General features: G+C 40.4%; 1 protein-coding gene across 3 annotated transcripts in view; it reads right to left on the bottom strand.

The window, feature by feature from the left end:
* Nucleotides 1-22769, bottom strand: part of PLOD2 (procollagen-lysine, 2-oxoglutarate 5-dioxygenase 2) — a 268114-nt gene that overhangs the window by 39008 nt on the left and 206337 nt on the right. For all 3 annotated transcript variants that reach the window (XM_005872258.2, XM_005872259.2, XM_005872261.2), the window contains 3 exons: nt 13011-13136; nt 11241-11362; nt 6670-6774 (listed from right to left, as the gene is read on the bottom strand). In XM_005872258.2, the coding sequence (XP_005872320.1) occupies nt 6670-6774; nt 11241-11362; nt 13011-13136 (353 nt within the window). The remainder of the gene's footprint in view (nt 1-6669; nt 6775-11240; nt 11363-13010; nt 13137-22769) is intronic.

Raw genomic sequence — 22769 nt, 5'->3', positions numbered from 1 at the left:
GGCAATCGCTGCAAGCACCTCTGAGAGAAAGCTGCCCTCGAGTTCCGACCGATGCCAGGCAGTCCAGTTTCTCCCGTATGAGTCTGGGTCCCCAGAGACTCGCCCAGAACTGGAGCTCAGAGCTTGAGTCTCCCTCCCGATTTAAAAAGACAACTGTGTCCTCAGCCGCCAGCCCTCTCCGCAGGCGCCTCTGTACATCTGTATTTTACTTCCGCACCGCACCTCCTCTGAGTCTTGGTATGCTTTTCTCTTTCCTTCTAGTTGTAGAATTTCCACTGAGCCAGCCTTCCTGTGGTTCTGGATGATGTCCTTTCCGTCTTTTAGTTGTATTTTTGAAGTGATTGTGCGAGGCAGCAATCTCCGGTCTTTACCTATGCCGCCATCTTGGTTTTTTAGCCCAAAATAGACTTTAAAATGAAGGCCATCACAAGCGACAAAGAAAGTCACTACATAATACTAAAGGGATCGATCCAACAAGAGGATACAACCCTGGTAAACATGTATGCACCCAATATACGTGCTCCTAAATATATAAAAAACTTCTAGAGGACTTTAACGAAGAGACTGACAACAATACAGTCATAGTAGTGGACTTTAACACCCCTCTGACTTCCATGGACAGACCTTCCAGACAAAAACTTAACAAGGAAACAGAAACTCTAAAGGACACACTGGATCAGATGGATTTAATAGACACGTATAGAACATTTCACCCCAATGCAGCAGAATATACATTCTTCTCAAGTGCACATGGATCATTCACAAAGATAGACCACATATTAGGATACAAAACAAGGCTCTACAAAGTCAAGAAGATTGAAATCATATAAAGCATCTTCTCAGATCACAGTGAAAATTAGAAATCAACCACAGTAAAAACACCCGAAAATATTCAAATACATGGAGGCTAAAATAGCATGTTATTAAATAATGAATGGGAAACCAAGGAGATCAAGAAAGAAATCAAAAACTTCCTGGAAACAAATGAAAATGAACAAACAACAACCCATATCTCTGGGACACAGCAAAAGCAGTCCTCAAAGGGAAGTTCATAGCATTACAGGCATACCTCAAAAAACAAGAAAAATCAGCAATAAAATATTTAACCTTACAACTTAAAGAACTAGAAAGAGAACAAGAAAAGCCCAGAGTAAGTAGAAAGAAGGAAATAATAAAGATTAGAGCAGAAATAAATAACATAGAGACTAAAAAAACAAGACAAAAAAATCAATGAAACCATGAGCTGGTTCTTTGAAAGGATAAACAATATTGATAAACTATTAGCCAGACTCATCAAGAAACAAAGAGAGAGGACCCAAATAAATAAAATAAAAATGAAAGTGGAGAAGTAATCACGGGCACCACAGAAATACAAAGGATTGTAAGAAAATACTATGAACAACTATATGCCAAAAAGCTAGACAATATGGATCAAATAGATACATTCCTTGAAAAATACAATCTCCCAAAACTGAATCATGAAGAATAAAAAAACCTGAATAGGCCAATAAAAAGTGATTAAATAGTAACAGTAATAATAAAAAAACAACAACCTCCCACCAAACAAAAGCCCAGGTCTGGACGGCGTCACAGGGGAGTTTTACCAAACATTCAAAGAATAACTAACACCTATATTTTCAAACTATTTCAGAAAATTCAAGAGAAAGGAATACTTCCAAACTCTTTTTATGAGGTCAGCATTATCCTAATTCCAAAACCAGATAAAGACACCACGAAGAAATAGAATTGCAGGCCAATATCCCTGATGAACATAGATGCTAAAATCCTCAACAAAATATTAGCAAATTGCATTCAGCAATATATTAAAAAGATCATTCACCATGATCAAATGGGATTTATTCCATGGATGCAAAGCTGGTACAATATTTGCAAATCAATAAACATGATACTTCACATAAACAAATTCAAAGACAAAAACCACATGATCATATCAATAGATGCAGAAAAAGCATTAGACAAAATCCAACATGCATTTTTGATAAAAACTCTCAGGGAAGCTGGAATAAAAATAGCATATCTCAACATGATTAAGGCCATATATGACAAACCTACAGCCAACTTCATACTCGGGCAAAAACTAAAACCATTTCCTCTAAGAACAGGAACAAGACAGGGGTGCCCACTTTCACCACTCCTGTTCGACATAGTACTGGAAATGCTAGCCATAGCAATCGGACAAGAAGAAAAAATAAAAGGCATCCAAATTGCAAAAGGAGTAAAATTGTCATTATTTGCAGATGATATGATATTGTACAAAGAAAACCCCAAAGACTCCATCAAAAAACTACTAGAGTTAATAAATGAATTTGGCAATGTAGCAGAGTACAAAATAAACACCCAGAAATCTACAGCTTTTTTATACACCAACTAGATGCCACAAAATTCGTGCGGGGGGGGGGGTAGTCCCGCAGCCCAGCCTGCACCCTCACCAATCAGGGACCCCTTGGGGGATGTCCGTCTGCCAGTTTAAGCAATTGGACATCCCTCTCACAATCCAGGACTGCTGGCTCCTAACCACTCGCTTGCCTCCCTGATTGCCTCTAACCACTTCTGCCTGTCAGCCTGATCGCCCCTACTGACCTACCCTGCCGGCCTGATCGCCCCCAACTGCCTGCTCCCAACTGCCCTCCCTGCCGACCTGATCTCACCCCCAACTGCCCTCCCCTGCTGGCCTGATGGCCCCCAACTGCCCACCCCTGCTGGCCTGGTTGCCCCCAACTGCCCTCCCCTGAAGGCCTGGTCGCACCCAACTGCCCTACCCTGCAGGCCAGTCACTCCCAACTGCCCACCCCTGCCAGCCTGATCTCGCCCCCAACTTCCTTCTCCTGCCGCCCCGATTGCCCCAACTGCCCTCCCCTGCAGGCCTGGTTGCCCTTAACTGCTCTCACCTGCCAGCCTGATCGTCCACAACTGCCCTCCCCTGCCGACCATCTTGTGATGACCATCTTGTGGTGGCCATCTTGTTACAGCCATCTTATGGTGGCCATCTTGTGGCAGCCAGCTAGTGGTGGCCATCTTATGAAGGCCATCTAGTGGTGGTCATCTTGTGGCGATGTGAGGGTGGCCATCTTGTGGTGGCCATTTTGTGACAACGTTGCACAAGGGCATCATGCGACACCACCTAGGCTTTTATTATATAGGATAATGAACTCAAAGAAAGAAACTAAAAAAAAAAAAATCCCATTTACCATCCCACCAAAAAAATTAAGATACCTATGAATAAACTTAACTAAGAAGATAAAAGACCTGTACTTGGAAAACTACAGAACATTGAAAAAGAGATAGAGGAAGACATAAACAAATGGAAGAACATACCATGTTCATGGATTGGTAGAATGATGTCTATTGGCTTTCTGTATGTTGGTAGAATCAACATCATTAAAATGTCCATACTACCCAAAGCAATCTACAGATTCAATGCAATCCCCATTGAAATACCAACGGCATATTTCAAAGATCTAGAACAAACTCTCCAAAAATTCATCTGGAATAAAAAAAGACCCCACATAGCTGCAGCAATCCTGAGAAAGAACAAAGTTGGAGGGATCACAATACCAGATATTAAGCTATATTACCAAGCCCCGGTTCTCAAAACTGCCTGGTACTGGCACAAGAACAGACATATAGACCAATAGAACAGAACAAAGAACCCAAAAAATATTAGAAGAATCCATAGGCAGCAAATAGCAGACATATGCCATAGCAATATCTTTACTGATACAGCTCCTAGGACTATGGAAACTAAAGAGAAAATAAACAAATGGGACTACATCAAAATAAAAAGCTTCTGCACAACAAAAGAAACCATCAACAAGAAAGCCCACTGCATGGGACAACATATTTGCCAATGCTATCTCTGATAAGAGTGTAATCTGTAAAGTTACAGGGAACTCATACTACTTAATAAAAGGAAGATAAACAATCCAATAAAAACATGGGCAAAGGACCTAAATAGACACTTTTCAAAAGAGGACATAAGGAAGGTCAAGAGATATATGAAAATTGCTTCAAAGTCACAAATCATCCAAGAGATGCAAATCAAAATGATAATGAAGTACCATCTCACACCTGTCAGAATGGCTATCATCAACAAATCTACAAATTACAAGTGCTGGTGAGGATGCGGAGAAAAAGGAACCCTCATGCACTGCTGGTGGGAATGGAGACTTCTGCAACCACTGTGGGAAACAGTATGGAGTTTCCTCAAAAAATTAAAAATGGAACTCTCATTTGACCCAGGAATCCCACTCCTATGAATATATCCCAAGAAATCAGAAATACCAACCACAATATATGCACCCCTATGTTCATAGCAGCGCAATTTACAATAGCTAAGATTTGGAAACAGCCTAAGTGCCCATCAGCAGATGAGTGGATTTAAAAACTGGGGTACAACTATACAATGCTATACTATGCTGGAGTAAAAAAGAAGGAATTCTTACAATTTGCAACAGCATGGATGGACCTGGAGAGCACCATGCTAAGAGAAATAAGCCAGTCAGAGAAAGATAAATATCATATGATCTCACTTATTTGTGGAATATAATGAACAACATAAACTGATGAACAAAAATAGAGCCAGAGGGGAAATAATATTCTAGAATATAATAGAAGTAATCCTGTTATTTGCAGATTTTTAATATTTCCTACAACTTTTGTGATATACTGTTAGTACAGTCTTGGTAATATTATTATACTTAAAATCCTTTTATTCTTGAAATATTCATCTTTATTGCATGTAATATTATTATCTGTAAGATCATTTTTCTTGAATAATTGGTGTTTACTGCTTGTAATATTATCATATTTAACATCATTTTTCTTGGATTATTAATGTTTATTGCATGTAACATTATTATATTTAAGATCATTTTACTTGAAATATTAAGATTTATTGCATGTAACATTACTATATTTAAAATGTTTTTCTTGAAATAAAAAAAAACTGAAAAAAAAGAATTATATAACTCTATTTCATATGCTTTTCCTTGCATGATGATTAAAACTTTATGTTTTGAAAACTACGTGCTATTTATAATTATCGTAGATAGATATGTGCCTATTAATAGCTATATACTAGGGCTATATATAAAAAAGCTGAGAAATCTTAGATTTTTAAGTTGACAGATTATGTATATACTAAAGGCCTGGTGCACGAAAATTTGTGTACTGGGGGGAGGGTCCTTCAGCCCGGCCTGCGCCCTCTCACAGTCTGGGAGCCCTCAGGGGATGTCCAGCTGCAGTCTGGCCTCCCTCCACGGGAGGTGACCAGTGGGCGGCGAGCGGCCAGCCCCATCCCCCATTGCACCACCGCCACTATTGTCCTCCCTCTGCAGGAGGCAACCCCAGTGGGCCTATCTGGGGATGCTGAGCGGCCAGCCCCACCCCAAATCGCCCTGCCATGGTCGCTGGTGGCCTCTCTCTGCGGGAGGTGACCAGGCAGGCAATCAGGGGATGATACCAGCCCCCACCCCCCACCGCTGGTCATCGCTGCCCCTCATCACCGTCCCCTCCCTCTGCCCACTGGCACATGCCTTGGCTGGCCTGGCACCACCTGCTCACCAGCCCCGCCCCCCACCCCCCGCCGAGGTCGTTCTGCCATTCAGTAGATTTGCATATTACACTTTTATTATATAGGATAGGGTGGGTTAGTAGAGCATAATAGATTTCTCATGTACTTTACTTGGCAAAATAAAAACAGTAACTAACATTCACTGCTAACCATTCTATCTGTTATGAGAAATAATTGTGTTAATATATGTAAACATACCTGGCACTTAATAAACACTTATTAAAGGTAGGCCCTAGCTGGTGTTTTAAGTGGTTAGAGCATTGACTCACACACTGAAGGGTCAAGCACACATACCTGGATTGCAGATTCAATCCCCAGCCCTGGTCAGGCCAAGTGTGGGAGGCAACCAATTGATTCTCTCTTTCTCTCGCCCCCCACTTCCTTTCACTCTCTCTAAAATTCAATGGAAAAAATATCCTTGGGTGAGGATTAACAATAACAACAAAAAAGGTGGGCTATTAGTACAAGTATTAATACTACTAGTAGTGGTAGCAGTAGTATTAATAAGGGAAGATTTAATATCATTATAAGCTGTTACAGATGGTGTCTTTTCTCCATTTCAATTCAGTTAAATGAAAATAGCTATAGACAAGTGATGTGGTTCAATACTAAATAAAATCACAGATCAGGCTGTAAAATAATTTGTACCTCTGAAATTTCAAATTCTAAGAACTACAACTCTGTGTGCAATAAGTTTTCAGGTTAAAATTTTTATGAAATTCTTCTTTAAAAATATCTACAGAAAATTTTAAAATTCCAAATTTTATAGGCATCTGATATATCATAATTTCACTCATCTTTACATAGAAAAATAGGACAAATATAATGGACAAACATCACATTTGTGATTATAACTAACAATAAAAACTTGTAATTTTTATCAGGTTATTTTCTATTTGACTTCCTTATAGGCAATTAATTAGAATTGAAAGTTTATAAGGTGTAGAAAATAATTTAGTGTGAGTTCCCTCAATTTGCTCCTTCCTATTTGTTCATTCCACAAATGTAACTATAGTGTGTCCCCACCGATGAAGAAAATGATAATTTTCCAAATAAATTGACATTAAATTTTATACCTGTTTTGTTCAATCAAAATTTTTAAAGTCCTTGGATTTGTCAAAACAACATCTGCATCCACACTGAAGTAATAATCACAGCTGTCATCCTGACGGCAAAAATCCCTGACATTGAAAAAGAAATAAAAATTAGAAAAATATTTATTTGCTGTTGAAAAATGTTAATAAAAAGCTTATATGTAAAATAAAGTTTCTCTAACAGTTTTCTAAGATAATATTCAAAAGGATAAGTATTGTATTGAACTTCAAAATGGTCAATTTATCAACACAGATGTTCACAGATAGATCAACATTAAAAATTTTAGGCAGGTAAAATATGTTTTCAACCAGTAAATATTTTAGGACATAAATCAATCAGTCAGAATGGCAATTTATAATTTATAATTAAATCCTCTCTAAAAGGCAAAAATAATTTACCCCAATGTATTTATTAACAATTTTGTAAAAAAAAAAAGTTTTTGCACATGCACACTGCACACAAATACACACACATGCACATTGCAAAATATGGTATATCCACCAACTCAGCTTTTACTGAATCCTGGAGATACAAGTCAATGACTCTTTAGATATTAATTCTTTTGGAAGTTGACTTCATTTGATTTTTTTCTAAGATTGTTACTCCTCTGCTTCTTACTAGAAATGCTGACTATTATGAATGCTTTTCTTGGTAGTTTGCAGTGTCCTATCAAGACACCATGGAATGAATCACCTATGATACATGAAATTCTTCCCAGTATTATGGTTCTACATTTTGGGCCCTCTCTTTTCTGGGCCCCCAGTTATCACTTTCAGGTATTGTCAATGTGTATCTCCACACTGCATTTGTTTCTAAGCAACTATCAAACCACTACACCAGGCAGTAAATTTTTACATGTAATTTTTAAAAATAAGTTTTAAATATGGACCCAAGGATACTCCAATAAAGAAGTTTTGGAACTGAGGAACCAAGATGGTGGCATAGGTAAATGCTGATACTTGGATCCTCCCACAAACACATCAAAATTACAACTAAAATACAGACCCACCATCATTCAGAACTGCCTAAAATTTGGCTAGATGGAAGTCTGACAACTAGAGGAGTAAAGAAGAAAACACATCAAGACTAGTAGGAGGGGTGGAGGCATGGAATGAGATGGTCTGACACCCACAGGTTGTGTCTTTTGAATCACGAGGGATATCTTGGCAGAGGAGGCCTCCCATGAGAAGCAAAGGGTCCCAGCCCCACATCAGACCCCTCAGCCCAGGATTCCAGAGCTGGGAAGAGAAGTCCCCATAACTTCAGGCTATAAAACCCAGTGGGGATTGTGGCTGAGTGATTCGGAGGCTACTGGAGAACCAGGCAGCTCCTCTTAAAGGGCCAGCACACAGACTTACTTGGATTAACTCCCTCTGAGCTCCAGTGCTGGGGAAGCAGCTTTAAAAGATCCAGAGACATACAGGGAGGAACTAAATTGTGTGGCATCAGGGCAAGAATTCGGGACAGCTTTCTCCCAGACAAAAGTGCTGGGATCTCCCACCAACCGAGCTGACTGACAGACAACAAATCTGAGTATCCATCAGCCTGGCCCACGCTGTTTGCCCCACCCTGGTGATTCCCTGAGATCCTGCTCCACCCAATTGGCAGCCATACCCAAGATGTTTGCAGTGGCTTTTCCATATGAATGACCTGTTATGGACTCAGGCTTCGGACTTTCCTAAAATCTCTCAAATAAGAAACAGCTGTACTCTGTATGCTCAATACCTCTTGATAAGTGGCCGGCCAACCCTAGCAGCAGTTTGCCAAGGTTCACAGCTTGGTTTCTCCTGAGCACTTCCTAGCATAACACAAATAGCAGCCATCTGTAGATCGCTCTGTAGCTCATGCCGGGTGGTCCCAGGCAGTGGCTGACTTGGTACCTCTGGGGAGGCCCCAGAGCCAGTGAACCCAGTGGACAGCTTCAGACTGCACCAGATTACAACTCTACCACATCTATGAGCCACATACTCAAGGGGTAAACTCAGTGAAAACCAAATCCCCACTGAAGGAAGTCCAGTTCCATAACGGTGTTTTCTGTACAGCAGCTCTTTACAGCAGGTCCTCATAGCCAATTGCCCTGGAGGTCAATTCCTCCCAGTGATGGCAACAGCAATTAAGCCTCAACTACAATAGGACAGTGCACACAGCCCACACAAGGGCATACCTAAAGTGCCCAGCTCAGGTGACTGGGGAGGCTGAGCCACTGGGCCCCACAGGACACCTACTACACAAGGCCACTCTACCAATTCCAGGAGACAAAGCAGCTCTACCTAATAAATAGAAACAAACATAGGGAAGTAGCCAAAATGCAGAGGCAAAGAGATATGTCACAAACAAAAGAACAGAAGAAATCTCTAGAAAAAGAACTAAATGCAAGCAAACTACTAGATTCAGAGTTCAAAACAATGATTATAAGGCTGCTTAAGGAACTTAATGAGAGCTTCAAGGAAATTAGTGAGAATGTCAAGGAACTTAGTGAGAATTCCAAGGAAATTAGTGAGAACATCAAAGACTTGAAAAAGGACCAGTTAGAAATGAAGGATACACTAACTAAAATAAAGAATAACTAGCAGGGAATCAATAGTAGAGGACACTGAGAATCAACTCAAGGATCTGGAATATGAGGAATCAAAAACACCCAATCAGAAGAGCAAAAAGAAAAAAGAATCCAAAAATATGAAGATAGTGTAAGGAACTTCTGGGACAACTTCAAGCATGCCAACATTCACACAATGGGGGTGCTGAAAGGAGAAGAGAGGGACCAAGATATTGAAAACCTATTTGAAGAAATAATGACGGAAAACTTCCCCTACCTGGTGTAAGAAATAGACTTACAAGTCCAGGAAGCTCAGAGAGTCCCAAACAAGAGGAATACAAAGAGGACCACATCAAGACAAGGGTTAAAGACAAAGAGAGAATATTAAAAGCAGCAAGAGAAAAGCAGTTAGTTACCTATAAGGGAGTGCCATGGGACTGTCAGATAATTTCTCAACAGAAACTGCAGTCCAGAAGGGAGTGGCAAGAAATATTCAAAGTGATGAATGGCAAGGGACTAAAACCAAGATTACTCTACCCAGCAATGCTCTCATTTAGAATTGAAGGTCAGATAAAGAGTTTCACAGACAGGAAAAAGCTAAAGGAGTTCATTACCACCAAACTAATGATACATGAAATGATGAAGGGTATTCTCTAAGAAGAGGGAGAAGAGGAAAAAAAGGTTAAAAATATGAATAATAAAATGGCAATAAATACATATTTATCAACAACTGAATGTAAAAATCAAAATAAATGAACAAAGAATCCAATGAACAAAATAAACTGATGAATAAAATAGAACCAGAGGCACGGAAACATGAAACAGACTGATGAATCTCAGAGGGAAGGGGAAGGGAAGGTGGGAAGAAAAGGGGGGCAAGTGGGTGGAAGAAACTAATCAAAGAACTTATATGCATATATGCATTACCTATGGACCCAAACAATAGGGTGGTGAAGGCCTGGGGTGGGGCGGGAAACCTGGTGGAGGGAGGGAGGGGGGGGAGAAGGGGCAACATTTGTAATACTCTCAACAGTACAGATATTTAAAAGTTATAGAACTGTTAGTAAAAGCATCAGTTTGGTTTTTCTGAGATCTGTTTTCCCACATACATCGCCTTCTTCCGCCGGCAGTATCCATCCCACTGAGCCTTAAGCTTTCCCAGCACAGAACAGGAAGTCACCAGGACTTATTTGCTTTTTCATTAGCAGCTATTAACCCACTGCCTGGAATATTCAATTAATATTTACTGAATAAAAGTCTGTTTTTTTAAAAAATTTATCTTTATTGATTCAAAGAGGAAGAGAGAGGGAGAGATAGAAACATCAATGATGAGAGAGAATCATTGATTGGCTGCCTCCTGCATGTCTCCCACTATGGATCAAGCCTGCAACCCAGGCAGGTGCCCTTGACTGGAATTGAACCCAGGACCCTTCAGTCCTCAGGCCAACACTCTATCCACTAAGCCAAACCAGCTAGGGCAAAGACTGTTTTTACTATTCAAATAATTTTATTAGTAATCTGTCTGAAGTATCAAAAGGGCTAAACAAAGGACCTAAAATATTTCTTGTGTTACAGTATCTTCTAGATTAGTAGGTAACTAAAATGTAGGAATACCCTTTTCCCCCTTAGTCGAAGACACTAATTTTTACCACACACATCCTTCAGATAATAAACATTTAAATCACTGTTTACATAAGTCATACTATACATTTGTCTGAGTATTTTTTAAAATCTTGATCTGTAGTTTAATTAAAAGTTTGATTAAATATGTAGTCTCTTAGCCATTAAAATAAAAAAATGTAAGTAACTTCCATGGTCCTTTAAATACAATTGCAGATAGAGTCTAACAGTAGAGGGTGTTTACACCTGCGCGTGCATGTGCGCACGCATGTGTGCACGCACACACACACACACACACACACACACACACATAATTGAGACATCCAAGTTTAGGGTACTAATTTTTTCTAAGTTTATTTAGTAGAAATTATTTAAATTAAATTTATGAAAACATACATTCCCATGTTTCTGGCTTCGGCTTGACTTAGATTTTCTTCTGGTCCTACTATTTTTATAGTACTGATTTCATGTTTAGCTTTATCAAAAAATACCTTGATGTGCTTTTCATGATAAACTTCCTGTAACAAAATTTTAAAATATAAAATTAGTGAGAAAAGAAGACAATAAGATGACTTAAGTATTCATATGTAGGGGTGGGTTCACATTCAAAGAGGTGAATTCCACAATGCACATATTCACTCACAGACCAAATGATAACCAAATTAAGCATGTTTCATTTAAATATCATCTAAATGTCACATATAGAAGCTCAAATAAATACATATCAATATTTTTTAAAGAGAAAATATCTCGATATTATTTTAACATTTACTCCTAGACAGGTGCTTACATAAATATTTAAATACTGGGTTCTATGAAGTGTTTCTAACTGGGAGTGTGTGTGGGGGGTAGTGGTGTGGAAATGGCTTACGGGCTGAGAATGTTAGACATGTGTTATAAAATAGCCATTAAAAATGCATATTAAACCTAATAAATATTAATCTAAGTTATAAATAATTTTCTGAAATACATATTTCAATCTTCTGTGAAGTTAGAGGAACAAAAATAATGGCATATATAAAATTGTGAATATCTTTTATTTTACAAAAACAGTATTTAATAAAATTTTATTGATGGGAAAACTATCAACATAAAACCATCAAATTAGTTTCATTAAACTGTGCTAAAACTTCAATAAGATTTTGTCTCCCTTAGAGCATTTCAGAGCTTTTTATGTGTCAAGTCTCAGTAAGTATTTTTAAAAGTTTTTCATAGATTGTTAAAACTACTTGAAACATAAAAACTACATAGAGTTAATTTTTCCTTCCTTCCTATGAAAGGAAGGAAAGCATAAATAAAAGACAATGTAGGGTGGGACAAATGTAAGCTTACAGTTTTTTATATGGAAAATAATACAATAATTAATAAATAATAAGAATAAACTCTGTGTTTCACATACTCACAACTGTAAACTTTTGCCCCAAAATATTATCTGGAAAAGGCAAATGATTAGCTGACATTTACATTAGGAAGAAAGAATAGTGGTAAACAAAAAGTATTAGGACAGAAGAGAGAAAACAGCATACTTAACTGCTAATGCGTTTTTCTAGATGATGTTAAATACTAACTGTTTTAAACAGGAAAGCGGCAAGTATGGAAAAGTATTGGAAAAAAATGTCATTAAGTTCAGATTATATGTGAGAGGTGTTTGGGAAGCTCTGAATATTTCTGAAGGAAATGAAACTAATCCTTTGGGGAAGAGCATGCCGTTGTACAATTAATCAAAACAATACTCTAGCTGCAAGATATTTCAAGTTCTAATGCTACGGTGTTACTATTAGCTGCAAACAATTTAATGATAGATTCTAAAAACGAAGTGCCAGAACTAATACAAAGGTAAAGCAATATAAAGACCTCTGACATCTCTTTATTACATATTAAGTTGAGCCATTGGAAATGGCTGATATTCAACAATTTTTGATCTACAAAGTGTGTTAGTTTCATGAGGCTTATCCCAATATTATTATACTAGTTTCTAGACTCTTATCCTTAGGTCTTAAAAAATCAGGGCAGTAATTACTCCAAAAAGCCCCTACTTATTTTAGATGATTGGATTTTTTTCAAACACAAATAGATAATAACAAATAGTTTCAAAGGAAAAAAATATTTAAAAGATTTAATTTAAAAATACTTTTTACATAAACTATTAATGTCTCAAATACTTACTTTGTTATGAATAAAGACTTTAAGTGCTTCTTTTGGGTAATCCAGTGTCAAAAGTATGTCCAGAAATCGAGGTAGGAAAGGGGTTGGTTGCTCAATAAAAACACCTATTGTTACATTTGGGTAGACCTTTGTTTTATAGGAAACATAAGAAAAATTATCATTAGTGTGATTTTAATTTAAATTCTATTCAAGTCTTACTCAGAACACCAAACATACTAGAATATCAATTCAATGTAATTTGCTAAATTTGAGTGGCCCAATGGCAATTCTCTAATACTTGAAATACATTTTTGTAGACCCCATCAAAGTGATTGCTTTTACTCCATCACACATTGGCATTATGAATTAGGTTTGAAAAGGAAATTCACTATCATATTTATTACACAGATATCATTAAGGATATAGCCTACTCTACAATTGAAAGCTTCCTTTATGGTAGGTCATAAAGAAACTTCTTTCAAATCTGAATCTATTTGTACATCATCATAGAAACCAGAATACTAATTGGGTTTCTCCTTTTGTTTCCATGGCTTACAAGTTCAGTGGTTAATTTGTAGAAATAAAGGTCCTGAGCCTTTATTTCTCTCCTTGAATATCTCTTTTAATAGAATTTATTATATATAATCTAATTTTCATATATATATTTTTTCTTATATAGGAAATGAAGTGCTATTGTCTTCATTGTATGAAAACAAAGTACTATTTTACTTCATAATTATTTTCTATACTAATAAAAGGGTAGTATGCTAATTAGACCAGACATCTTCCTGATGACCTTCCGGAAGTCCTTCCTGACAATGCCGGGCCGGGTGCTGTGGCTGTGGCCAGCCCAGGAGAAGCCGCTCACAATCCCGGGCAAAGAAGTTTCCTGAGGTCCTGGGCAAAGAAGCTGCCAGTGGTCCCAGGTGAAGAAGTCGCTCTGCTGACCAGCCTCGGCCATGGACCTGTTTGGGGACCTGCAGGAGCCCAAGCGCTCACGGGCTGCAGGTAAGTGAGGAGCCGCCCTGCTGGCGAGGAGAAGGGGAGAAGGGCTGTCTAAAGGCTGCGGCGCCTGAGGTGGTTGGAGGGAGGAGAGGGCAGGCAAGCGTGCTTGCCTCAGGCCCGGCCCCAGCATGCTCGGAGCCTTGGAGCGCTCTGCCATGTTCGCTGCTTAGGAAGATCCACAGCCTTTGTGTGCGGCCCCCACGCGCTGGCAGCCCAGCTTCGGGTTGCTCAGCATCAGCCTGGCGCAGAGCCTTCGCATGTGGCGTGGCATCCAGGGCCTCTAGCCCTCAGCCCTCCGGCCTGGGTCTGAATCGCTTTTCCCTTGAGCAACATTTTTCCGTGCTTGTGTACAAGTTCAGGGTTTGGTTTTATTCAGGGTTACCCCAGAGATTGAAGGAATTGCCAGCGTTATCTTTCGTGTTTTTGAATCATCCTCTGTGCTTCTGTTTTTTCAGTTGATAGTAGTTTCCCGGGTCACGGGAAGTCCCTCTCTCCAGAGTCAGGAGCACCAGCCCAGGTCCACCCATCAGCTGAGCCCTGACCACGGGGGTGAGTTCCTGCAGGCTGGGGTTTGATCCCCACGAATTAGCTGTAGGAGACCAGTGCCTTTGTTATTGCTGTGTGTCCGGGTTTTAATTGGACAAATGCCAGCTTAGCAAAATCTTGCAGGAGGAGAATTCTGTTTGGGTTTCCCCAAATTCCCTCAGCCCCTACTCACCCCTCTGTAAAGGCACAGAACAAGTGAGGCCCCTTAAATAAAATTCAGAGGTCTCCAGCAACGGTGGGCATCTCTCATCACAGTCATTTGGACTGGATGGCATTTGAGTATTTATCCAGGCACCATGACAGAGAAACACAAGCTCAAGTCATGATCTCTGCCCTTAAATAATTCACAATCTTATTAGAGCGAGTGGATGATAAAAGCACAGTAATGACATCAGAATGTAAGGCAACAATAAAGAGAGGAACAGAGGCAATTGCTAGGGTGATTTTCCAACAATTAGTACAAAGAGTATGTGCTATGAATTAAATAAAAAAATATGTGTGCAAGTAGCTGCTTCACGAGTATGACATCCCTTCCTATTTTAAAGGAAGCTGAGTTCCATGTGAATTGTGTACTATGCTATGATATGTGAGGCACAGAACAAGGGAGGCCCTAAGTGTACTATGCTTTGATATTTGAGACATTCTTTATTGTTCAATGTGTGCCTCAGTTTTGTAATAGTTAAATTACTAGAATACATCTAGCTATAAAATATTACTAGAAAATCAAATGATCAGGTGACATTTATTGTTATTTTTTTTATAAATAAACACAATCTCTGGCATGCTAAAGTGATAAGTATTATAGAAATACTAGAGGCCCGGTGCACGAAATTCATGCGGGGGGGGGAGGGTCGTTTTTCTTTTATATTTCCACTAGAGGCTCAGTGCACAAAATTCATGAACAGAGGAGGGGTGGGTCCCCCTGGGGCAGCCTGCACCCACTCCAATCCAGGACCCCTCAGGGGATGTCTGACTGTCGGGCCTAAACCGGCAGTTGGACATCCCTCTCACAATCCTGGACCGCTGGCTCCTAATTGCTCACCTGCCTGCCTGCCTGCCTGGTCACCCCTCACTGTCCCCCTCTGCCAGCCTGGTTGCCCCAACTGCCCCCCCCTGCTGGCCTGGTTGCCCCTCACAGCCCCACCTGCTGGCCTGCTTGCCCCACGCAGCCTGCTTGTTCAGTTGTTTGGTCGTCCCTCACTAACCCTCCTGCTGGCCTGGTCACCCCAAGCAGTCTGCTTGTTCAGTCATTTGGTTGTCCCTCACTAACCCCCCTGCTGGCCTGGTCATAGGCAGCCATCTTGTGAGGGCGTGAGGGTTAATTTGCAAGTTACCTCTTTATTATATAGGATTCAGATAGGGAGACCTACAGGCTTGATTACAAGTGAGGTTTACTATTACAACCCAAATTTATTGCTTAAAAAAAAAAAAGCAGGGAGCCAACTAGAAACTGAACCAAATATAAGCCCTTGAAAGGCAAATGTAAATTGGATAAGCTTCACGATTACAAGAGCAACAAGAAAGAATTCAGAGGCAAGAATGAGAAGCAAATTGCATCCACTCTAAGTTGCTGCTAAAGAAAAAGAATAGTATACTATGAAAATACTTAATACAGATTGTAAAGAGATTTGTTCAAAGAGGATTTCCTAGAGTAGGTGGTATTTCAGTTAATTTTTTTAAATGTGAAAAGGTTAGCTAGATAAGAAAAAGGTGTAGGGGTCCCGGATTGGAGAGGGTGCAGGCTGGGCTGAGGGATACCCCCCTTGCACAAATTTCGTGCACCAGGCCTCTAGTATTATATATAGGAAAGCTATTTTCTTTCACTAACACATTTTTCTTGTATCTATTTTTTTACCATTATAGTGCAATTTATTTTATTTTTTAAACCTTTACTATTCAAAGTATTATCTATGTCTCCTTTTTTCTCCCATTGACCCTTTATAGCCCGCCCTAGCCCCTCAACCCAGGTCTCCACCACTCTATTGATTGTGTCCATGGGTTATGCATATATACATACAAGTTCTTTGGTTGATCTCTTCCCAACCACCCACCAACCCCTACCTTCCCTCGGAGATTCAACAGTCTGTTCAAAGCTTCTATGTCTCTGGATCTATTTTGTTAGTTGAATTTCACATATGAGTGAGATTATGTGATACTTCTCTTTCTCTGACTGGCTTATTTTGCTTAGTATATAACACCTCTAGGTCCCTCCATGCTGTCTCAAAGAGTAAGAGATCCTTCTTTTTTACTGCTGCATAGTATTCCATGGTATAAATGTACCACAGCTTTTTTATTCACTCTTCTACTGGTGGGCACTTGGGCTGTTTCCAGATCTTAGCTACTGTAAATTGTGCTGCTATGAACATAGGGGTGCATACATTATTTCTGATTGGTGCTTCAGGTTTCTTAGGATATATTCCTAGAAGTGGGATCACTGAGTCAAATAGCAGTTCCATATTTAATTTTTTGAGGAAACTCCATACTCTTTTCCATATGGTTGTACCAGTCTGCATTCCCACCAGCAGTATACTAGGTTTTCCTTTTCTCCACATCCTTGTCAGCACTTATTTGTTGATTTGATAATGCTAGTCATTCTCACAGCTGTGAGGTGATATCTCACTGTGGTTTTAATTGGATATCTCTGAAGATCAGTGACTTTGAACATTTTAAAAACATTTTTAAATTGATTTCAGAGATGAAGGGAGAGGGAGAGAGAAATAGAAACATCTATGATGAGATGGAATCATTGATTGGCTGCCTACTGCATGCCCCCCACTGAGAATCGAGCATCCAAACAAGGCATCTGCCCTGACCAGGAATTGAACCATGACCTCCAGGTTCATGGGTTGATGCTCAGCCACTGAGCCATGCCATCCAGGCCGAACATTTCTTCATATGGCGCTTGGCCATTTGTACGTCCACTTAGGAGAAGTGTGTATTTAGGTCCTTTGCCCATTTTTAAATTGGATTGTTTGCTTTCTTTTGTTAAGTTCTATGAGTTCCTTATATATTTTGGATATTAATCCTTTATCAGATGTATCATGCCAAATATGTTCTCCCATACAGTGGGCTCCCTTAGCATTTTGTTGATGGTGTCTTTTTCTGTGCAGAAGCTTTTTATTTTGATGTAGTCCCATTTGTTTATTTTCTCCTTAGTTTCCTTTGACATAGGAGATGTATCTGCAAACATATTGCTATGAGAGATGTCTGAGATTTTGCTGCCTATGGTTTCTTCTAGAATTTTAGGGTGTCAGAACTTAGATTTAAGTCTTTTATCCATTTTGAGTTTATTTTTGTGTATGGTGTAAGTTGGTGGTCTAGTTTCATTTTATTGCATGTATCTACCCAATTTTCCCAACACCATTTATTGAAGAGACTGTCTTGACTCCAGTGTATGCTCTTGCCTCCTTTGACAAATATTAATTGAGCACAATGGCTTGGGTCTATTTCTGGGTTCTTTGTTCTGTTCTGTTGATCTACATGTCTATCTTTTCTTGTGCCAGTATAAAGCTGTTTTGATTACAGTGGCTTTGTAGTATAACTTGATATCTGGTATTGTAATTCCTCCAACTTTATTATTCTTTCTCAAGATTACTATATGGCTATTTGAGGTCTCTTTTTGGTTCCATATAAATTTTTGGAGTATTTCTTCTAGATCTGTGAAATAAGTTGTTGGTAATTTAATAGAGATTACATTGAATCTATAGATTGCTTTGGGTAATATGGACATCTTAATGATGTTAATTCTACCAATCCATGAACATGGTATATTCTTCCACTTGTTTATATCTTCTTCTATCTCTTTATTCAATGTCCTTTAGTTTGTTTTGTTTTGTTTTTGTAATGAATTTTATTGAAGAATGGCAAAATGTATAATTTATATAATCAACACATAATCCAAGATTTTTGCTTTTTAATAGATGTTTTAGTTTTTTAAAAATATATACTTTTATTAATTTCAGAGAAGAAGGGAGAGGGAGAAAGAGATAGAAACTTCAATGATGAGAGAGAATCATTGATTGGTTGCCTCCTGCAGGCCCCCTACTGGGTATCGAGCCCACAACCCAGGCATGTGCCCTTGACTGGAATCCAACCCGGGACCTTTCAGTCTGTAGGCTGATGCTCTATCCACTGAGCCAAACCAGCTAGGGCTCCTATAGTTTTCTTAGTACAGGACTTTTACCTCCTTGGTTAAGTTTATTCCTAAGTATCTTCATTTATTTGTTGCTATGGTAAATGGGATTTTTTGTTTAGTTTCCCTTTCTGAGAATTCATTATCTATCTATCTATCTATCTATCTATCTATCTATCTATCTATCATCTATCTATCTATCTATCTATCTATCTATCTATCTATCTATGGCTAAGTGACAGTCTGACTGTTCGACCGGTAGCTATGACACGCAATGATCACCAGGGGGCAGATGCTCGATGCAGGAGCTGCTGAGCTGCAGTGACTTGGCAACAGTGGTTCTCAGGTGATACACCCTCCAGAGAGGAGGGAGCCAGATTCTGGAATGCATCACCTGAAAACTGCACTCTTGAAATACAGGACCCCTCGGGGGATGCCAAAGAGCCAGTTTTGGCCTAATCCCTGCAGGCCAGGCCGAGGGACCCCACCTGCCAGAGGAACCCAGCTCTCTCCGCAGTTGCCCTTCAAGCCATGGGGCCACTCCAGGTGCAGCTGGCTGGGGAGGGACTGCAGGTGGGAGGTTGGCTCCAAGGCATGCCTAGCCCATCTCACCCAGTCCTGCCCCACCAGCCACCTTCTCATTAATTTCAATGTGCACGAATCCCTGCACCAGGTCACTAGTAGGTGTATAAAAAAAGTCATAGATTTCTGGGTGTTAATTTTGTATCCTGCTACATTCATATATTAAATCTGTTAGTTTTTTGGTGTTCTTTAGGGTCTTCTGTGTACAATATCACGTCATCTGTGAATAATGAGTTTCACTTCCTCCTTTCCAGTTTTGGCTGACTTTTTATGTTTTTTTCTTGTCTGATTGCTGGGGCTAGCATTTCCAGTACTATGTTGAGTGAATGTTGTAAAAGTGGACATCCTGTCTTGCTCCTGTTCTTAAGGAAAATGGTTTTAGTTTTTGCCCATCGAATATTATGTTTGCTGTAGGTTTGTCATATTTAACCTTTATTATGTTGAGGTATGATCCCTCTATTCCCACTTTGCTGAGAGTTATTAAAAATGGGTGTTGGAGTTTGTTGAATGTTTTTTCTTCATTAATTGGTATGATCATGTGATTTTTATCTTTCAATTTGTTTATGTGATATATTACACTTATTGATTTGTGAATACTCTATTCTACTACCCTTGAAATCCTGGAATAAATACCACTTGGTCTTGGTGTATGATCTTTTTAATATATTACTGGATCCTATTTGCTAATGTTTTGTTGAGGATTTTAGCATCTATGTTTTCTGGAAGCTATCCATTGTCTATACCAGTGGTCGGCAAACTGCGGCTCTTTGGCCCCTTGAGTATGGCTCTTCCACAAAATACCACGTGCGGGTGCGCACGTACAGTGCGATTGAAACTTCATGGCCCATGCACAGAAGTCGGTTTTCGGCCTGGGTGAGTCTATTTTGAAGAAGTGGCATTAGAAGAAGTGGGGGGTATCGGTCGGTCGGGCGACAGGATACGCAGTGCTGGGGAGGTGCGAGGGATTCATGCATGAGTTGAGTGAGCCAGTCAGTCAGCAGTCTCATTGTTCAGTGGTTAGTGCTAGTTGCGTCCGCAAATCGAGCGCAGGTGACAAAAGTACCTACTCAAAGCATAAAGTTACCTGTATTTTTCCAACCAGCTGAAAATCCTACAGGTATTTTTGTCATCAATTTAAGAATTGTAATTATTTTGTGTTGGTGGCTTTATTATTATAAAATGAAACATTTTTTTTAGGTGCCCTGTTTGACATGGCTACAAAGAAGAAGCAAACTACCTATATAGTTTAAGTTAAAAAAATTTGGCTCTCAAAAGAAATTTCAATCATTGTACTGTTGATATTTGGCTCTGTTGACTGAGTTTGCAGACCACTGGTCTATACTATCAGGAAAGTGTAAACAAGGAACCCAGAAGGCTGATCAACCTTGAGCTTTCGCAAGGGCTAAAGCTGTGCACCGATTGTTTAGTCGAGACAATGTGGCTCAAGCAATTTCCTGACCTAATAGTCTCAAAGTGAATCTTATTAATATTTACTGACCTTTAAGATAGTCTGTCTGCTACCGAATTGCCTGCCTGACTAAGGGTAAGATGTGTATCTAAAATTGAATAAAAAGCTAGCAGGACCTGGGCACCAGTAAAGCCCTTCCACTAGAGTTGGGTTCTCCACCTGGCCCCCTGTGATTTCCAAATTCATATTTCTTGCCTAGTCTTGTCATTTGTGTGCGGCCCTTTTCCAGGTCCTGGACCCAAGCCGCACAGGTCGCGGCTGTCACATCTTTCATGGACACCTGGAGAAGAAGATTCGCTGGAGTGAAAAACGAAGTTCACTGGAAAGGTGGGAAAAATCACCGAAAAGGTGGGGGGAAATTCACCACATACAAAGCCCATGCCAGCCGCAGAAATCGTGATCTGTAAGTAGGGTGGGAACATCTTTTTTAGCTAGGCTACTTGGGCAGAATTCGGCTAAAGGGGAGAAACTTTATTGTAGACTTTTGGTTTGCATGCTCAAGGATAAAGGAATTAAAGTGTCAGAAGGTATTCTCTTACAGATTTTGCATATTATTATAGAACACTAGAGGCCTGTTGCACGAAAAGATTCGTGCAATAGACCTTCCCTTCCCTGGCTGCCTGCATCAGTTTTCCTTTGGCACTGGGGACCCAGGCCTTCACTCAGGCCAGAGCTGCCTTCAAAGCCTTCCCTGCTTCAGCTGACCCGCTTTGATCACTGCTCCAGCCAGACCCGCTTTGATTGCTGCTCCAGCCAGAGCTGCCTTCAAAGCCTTCACTGCTCCAGCCGGACCCACTTTGATCGCTGCTCCGGCCGGACCACTTTGATCGCTGCTCCGGCCGGAGCCACCTTCAAAGCCTTCACTGCTCCAGCCGGACTGCTTTGATCGCTGCTCCAGACCGCTTTGATTGCTGCTCTGGCTGGACCCGCTTTGATCGCTGCTCCGGCCAGACCCGCTTTGATCACTGCTCCGGCCGGACCCGCTTTGATCGCTGCTCCAGACCGCTTTGATGGCTGCTCTGGCCAGACCCGCTTTGATGGTTGCTCTGGCCAGACCCGCTTTGATCGCTGCTCCAGCCGACCCACTTTGATCGCTGCTCCAGCCGGAGCCATCTTCAAAGCCTTCACTGCTCCGGTCGGACCCGCTTTAATCGCTGCTCCGGTCAGACCGCTTTGATCGCTGCTCCGGCCGGAGCCATCTTCAAAGCCTTCACTGCTCTGGCCGGACCCGCTTTGATTGCTGCTCCAGACCGCTTTGATCGCTGCTCTGGCCAGACCCGCTTTGATTGCTGCTCCAGCCGACCCACTTTGATCGCTGCTCCAGCCGGAGCTGCCTTCAAAGCCTTCACTGCTCCAGCCGGACCCGCTTCGATCGCTGCTCCGGCAGGACCACTTTGATCGCAGCTCCGGCCGGAGCCTCCTTCAAAGCCTTCCCTGCTCCTGCCGGATCCGCCTTCAGTCTCCACTCTGCTGCTTCCTGCTACATATGCAAATTAACCGCCATCTTTGTTGGCAGTTAATTTGCATATCTTGCTGATTAGCCAATGGGAAGCATGTCGGAGGTACGGTTAATTACCATGTTTGTCTATTATTAGATAGAATAATCCTTGGTTTCCTGAAGAGGGTACATTAGATGTTGAATGTTGGGAAAGAGTGGGTCAGAACTTGAAAAAAGCTCAGCAGCAGGGGTAAAACTTGCCTCCAAATTGTTTCTCCTTGTGGAACATGGTATTGCATTTGCTAGAGCCATTTAGGAGGCAAAAGAGGATAGACCTCCTCCCTTTGCACCCTCTGCTCCTAAAGAGGAGCAAAAAAAAAAAAATTGGAAGAATGGCCTTTATGCCCCCTTTCACCTCCATGTCCTGATCCTGAAACATTTAATTCGCCGGTAATAGGATCACCTATGCAAAGAGCTATCCGAGAAGGATTAAAGGACATGATGGTGGAGGAGAGACTTGCTTTTCCTATTATACAGGTAGCTGACCCATATCTCCCAAATCAAATAATAAGACAGCATGAAAAATTTGATTTTAAAATGATAAAGGCC

The sequence above is a fragment of the Myotis brandtii genome, unplaced genomic scaffold, assembly GCF_000412655.1.
Source record: "Myotis brandtii unplaced genomic scaffold, ASM41265v1 scaffold373, whole genome shotgun sequence".
Lineage (NCBI taxonomy): Eukaryota > Metazoa > Chordata > Mammalia > Chiroptera > Vespertilionidae > Myotis > Myotis brandtii.
This window is presented reverse-complemented; position numbering and strand designations above follow the sequence as displayed.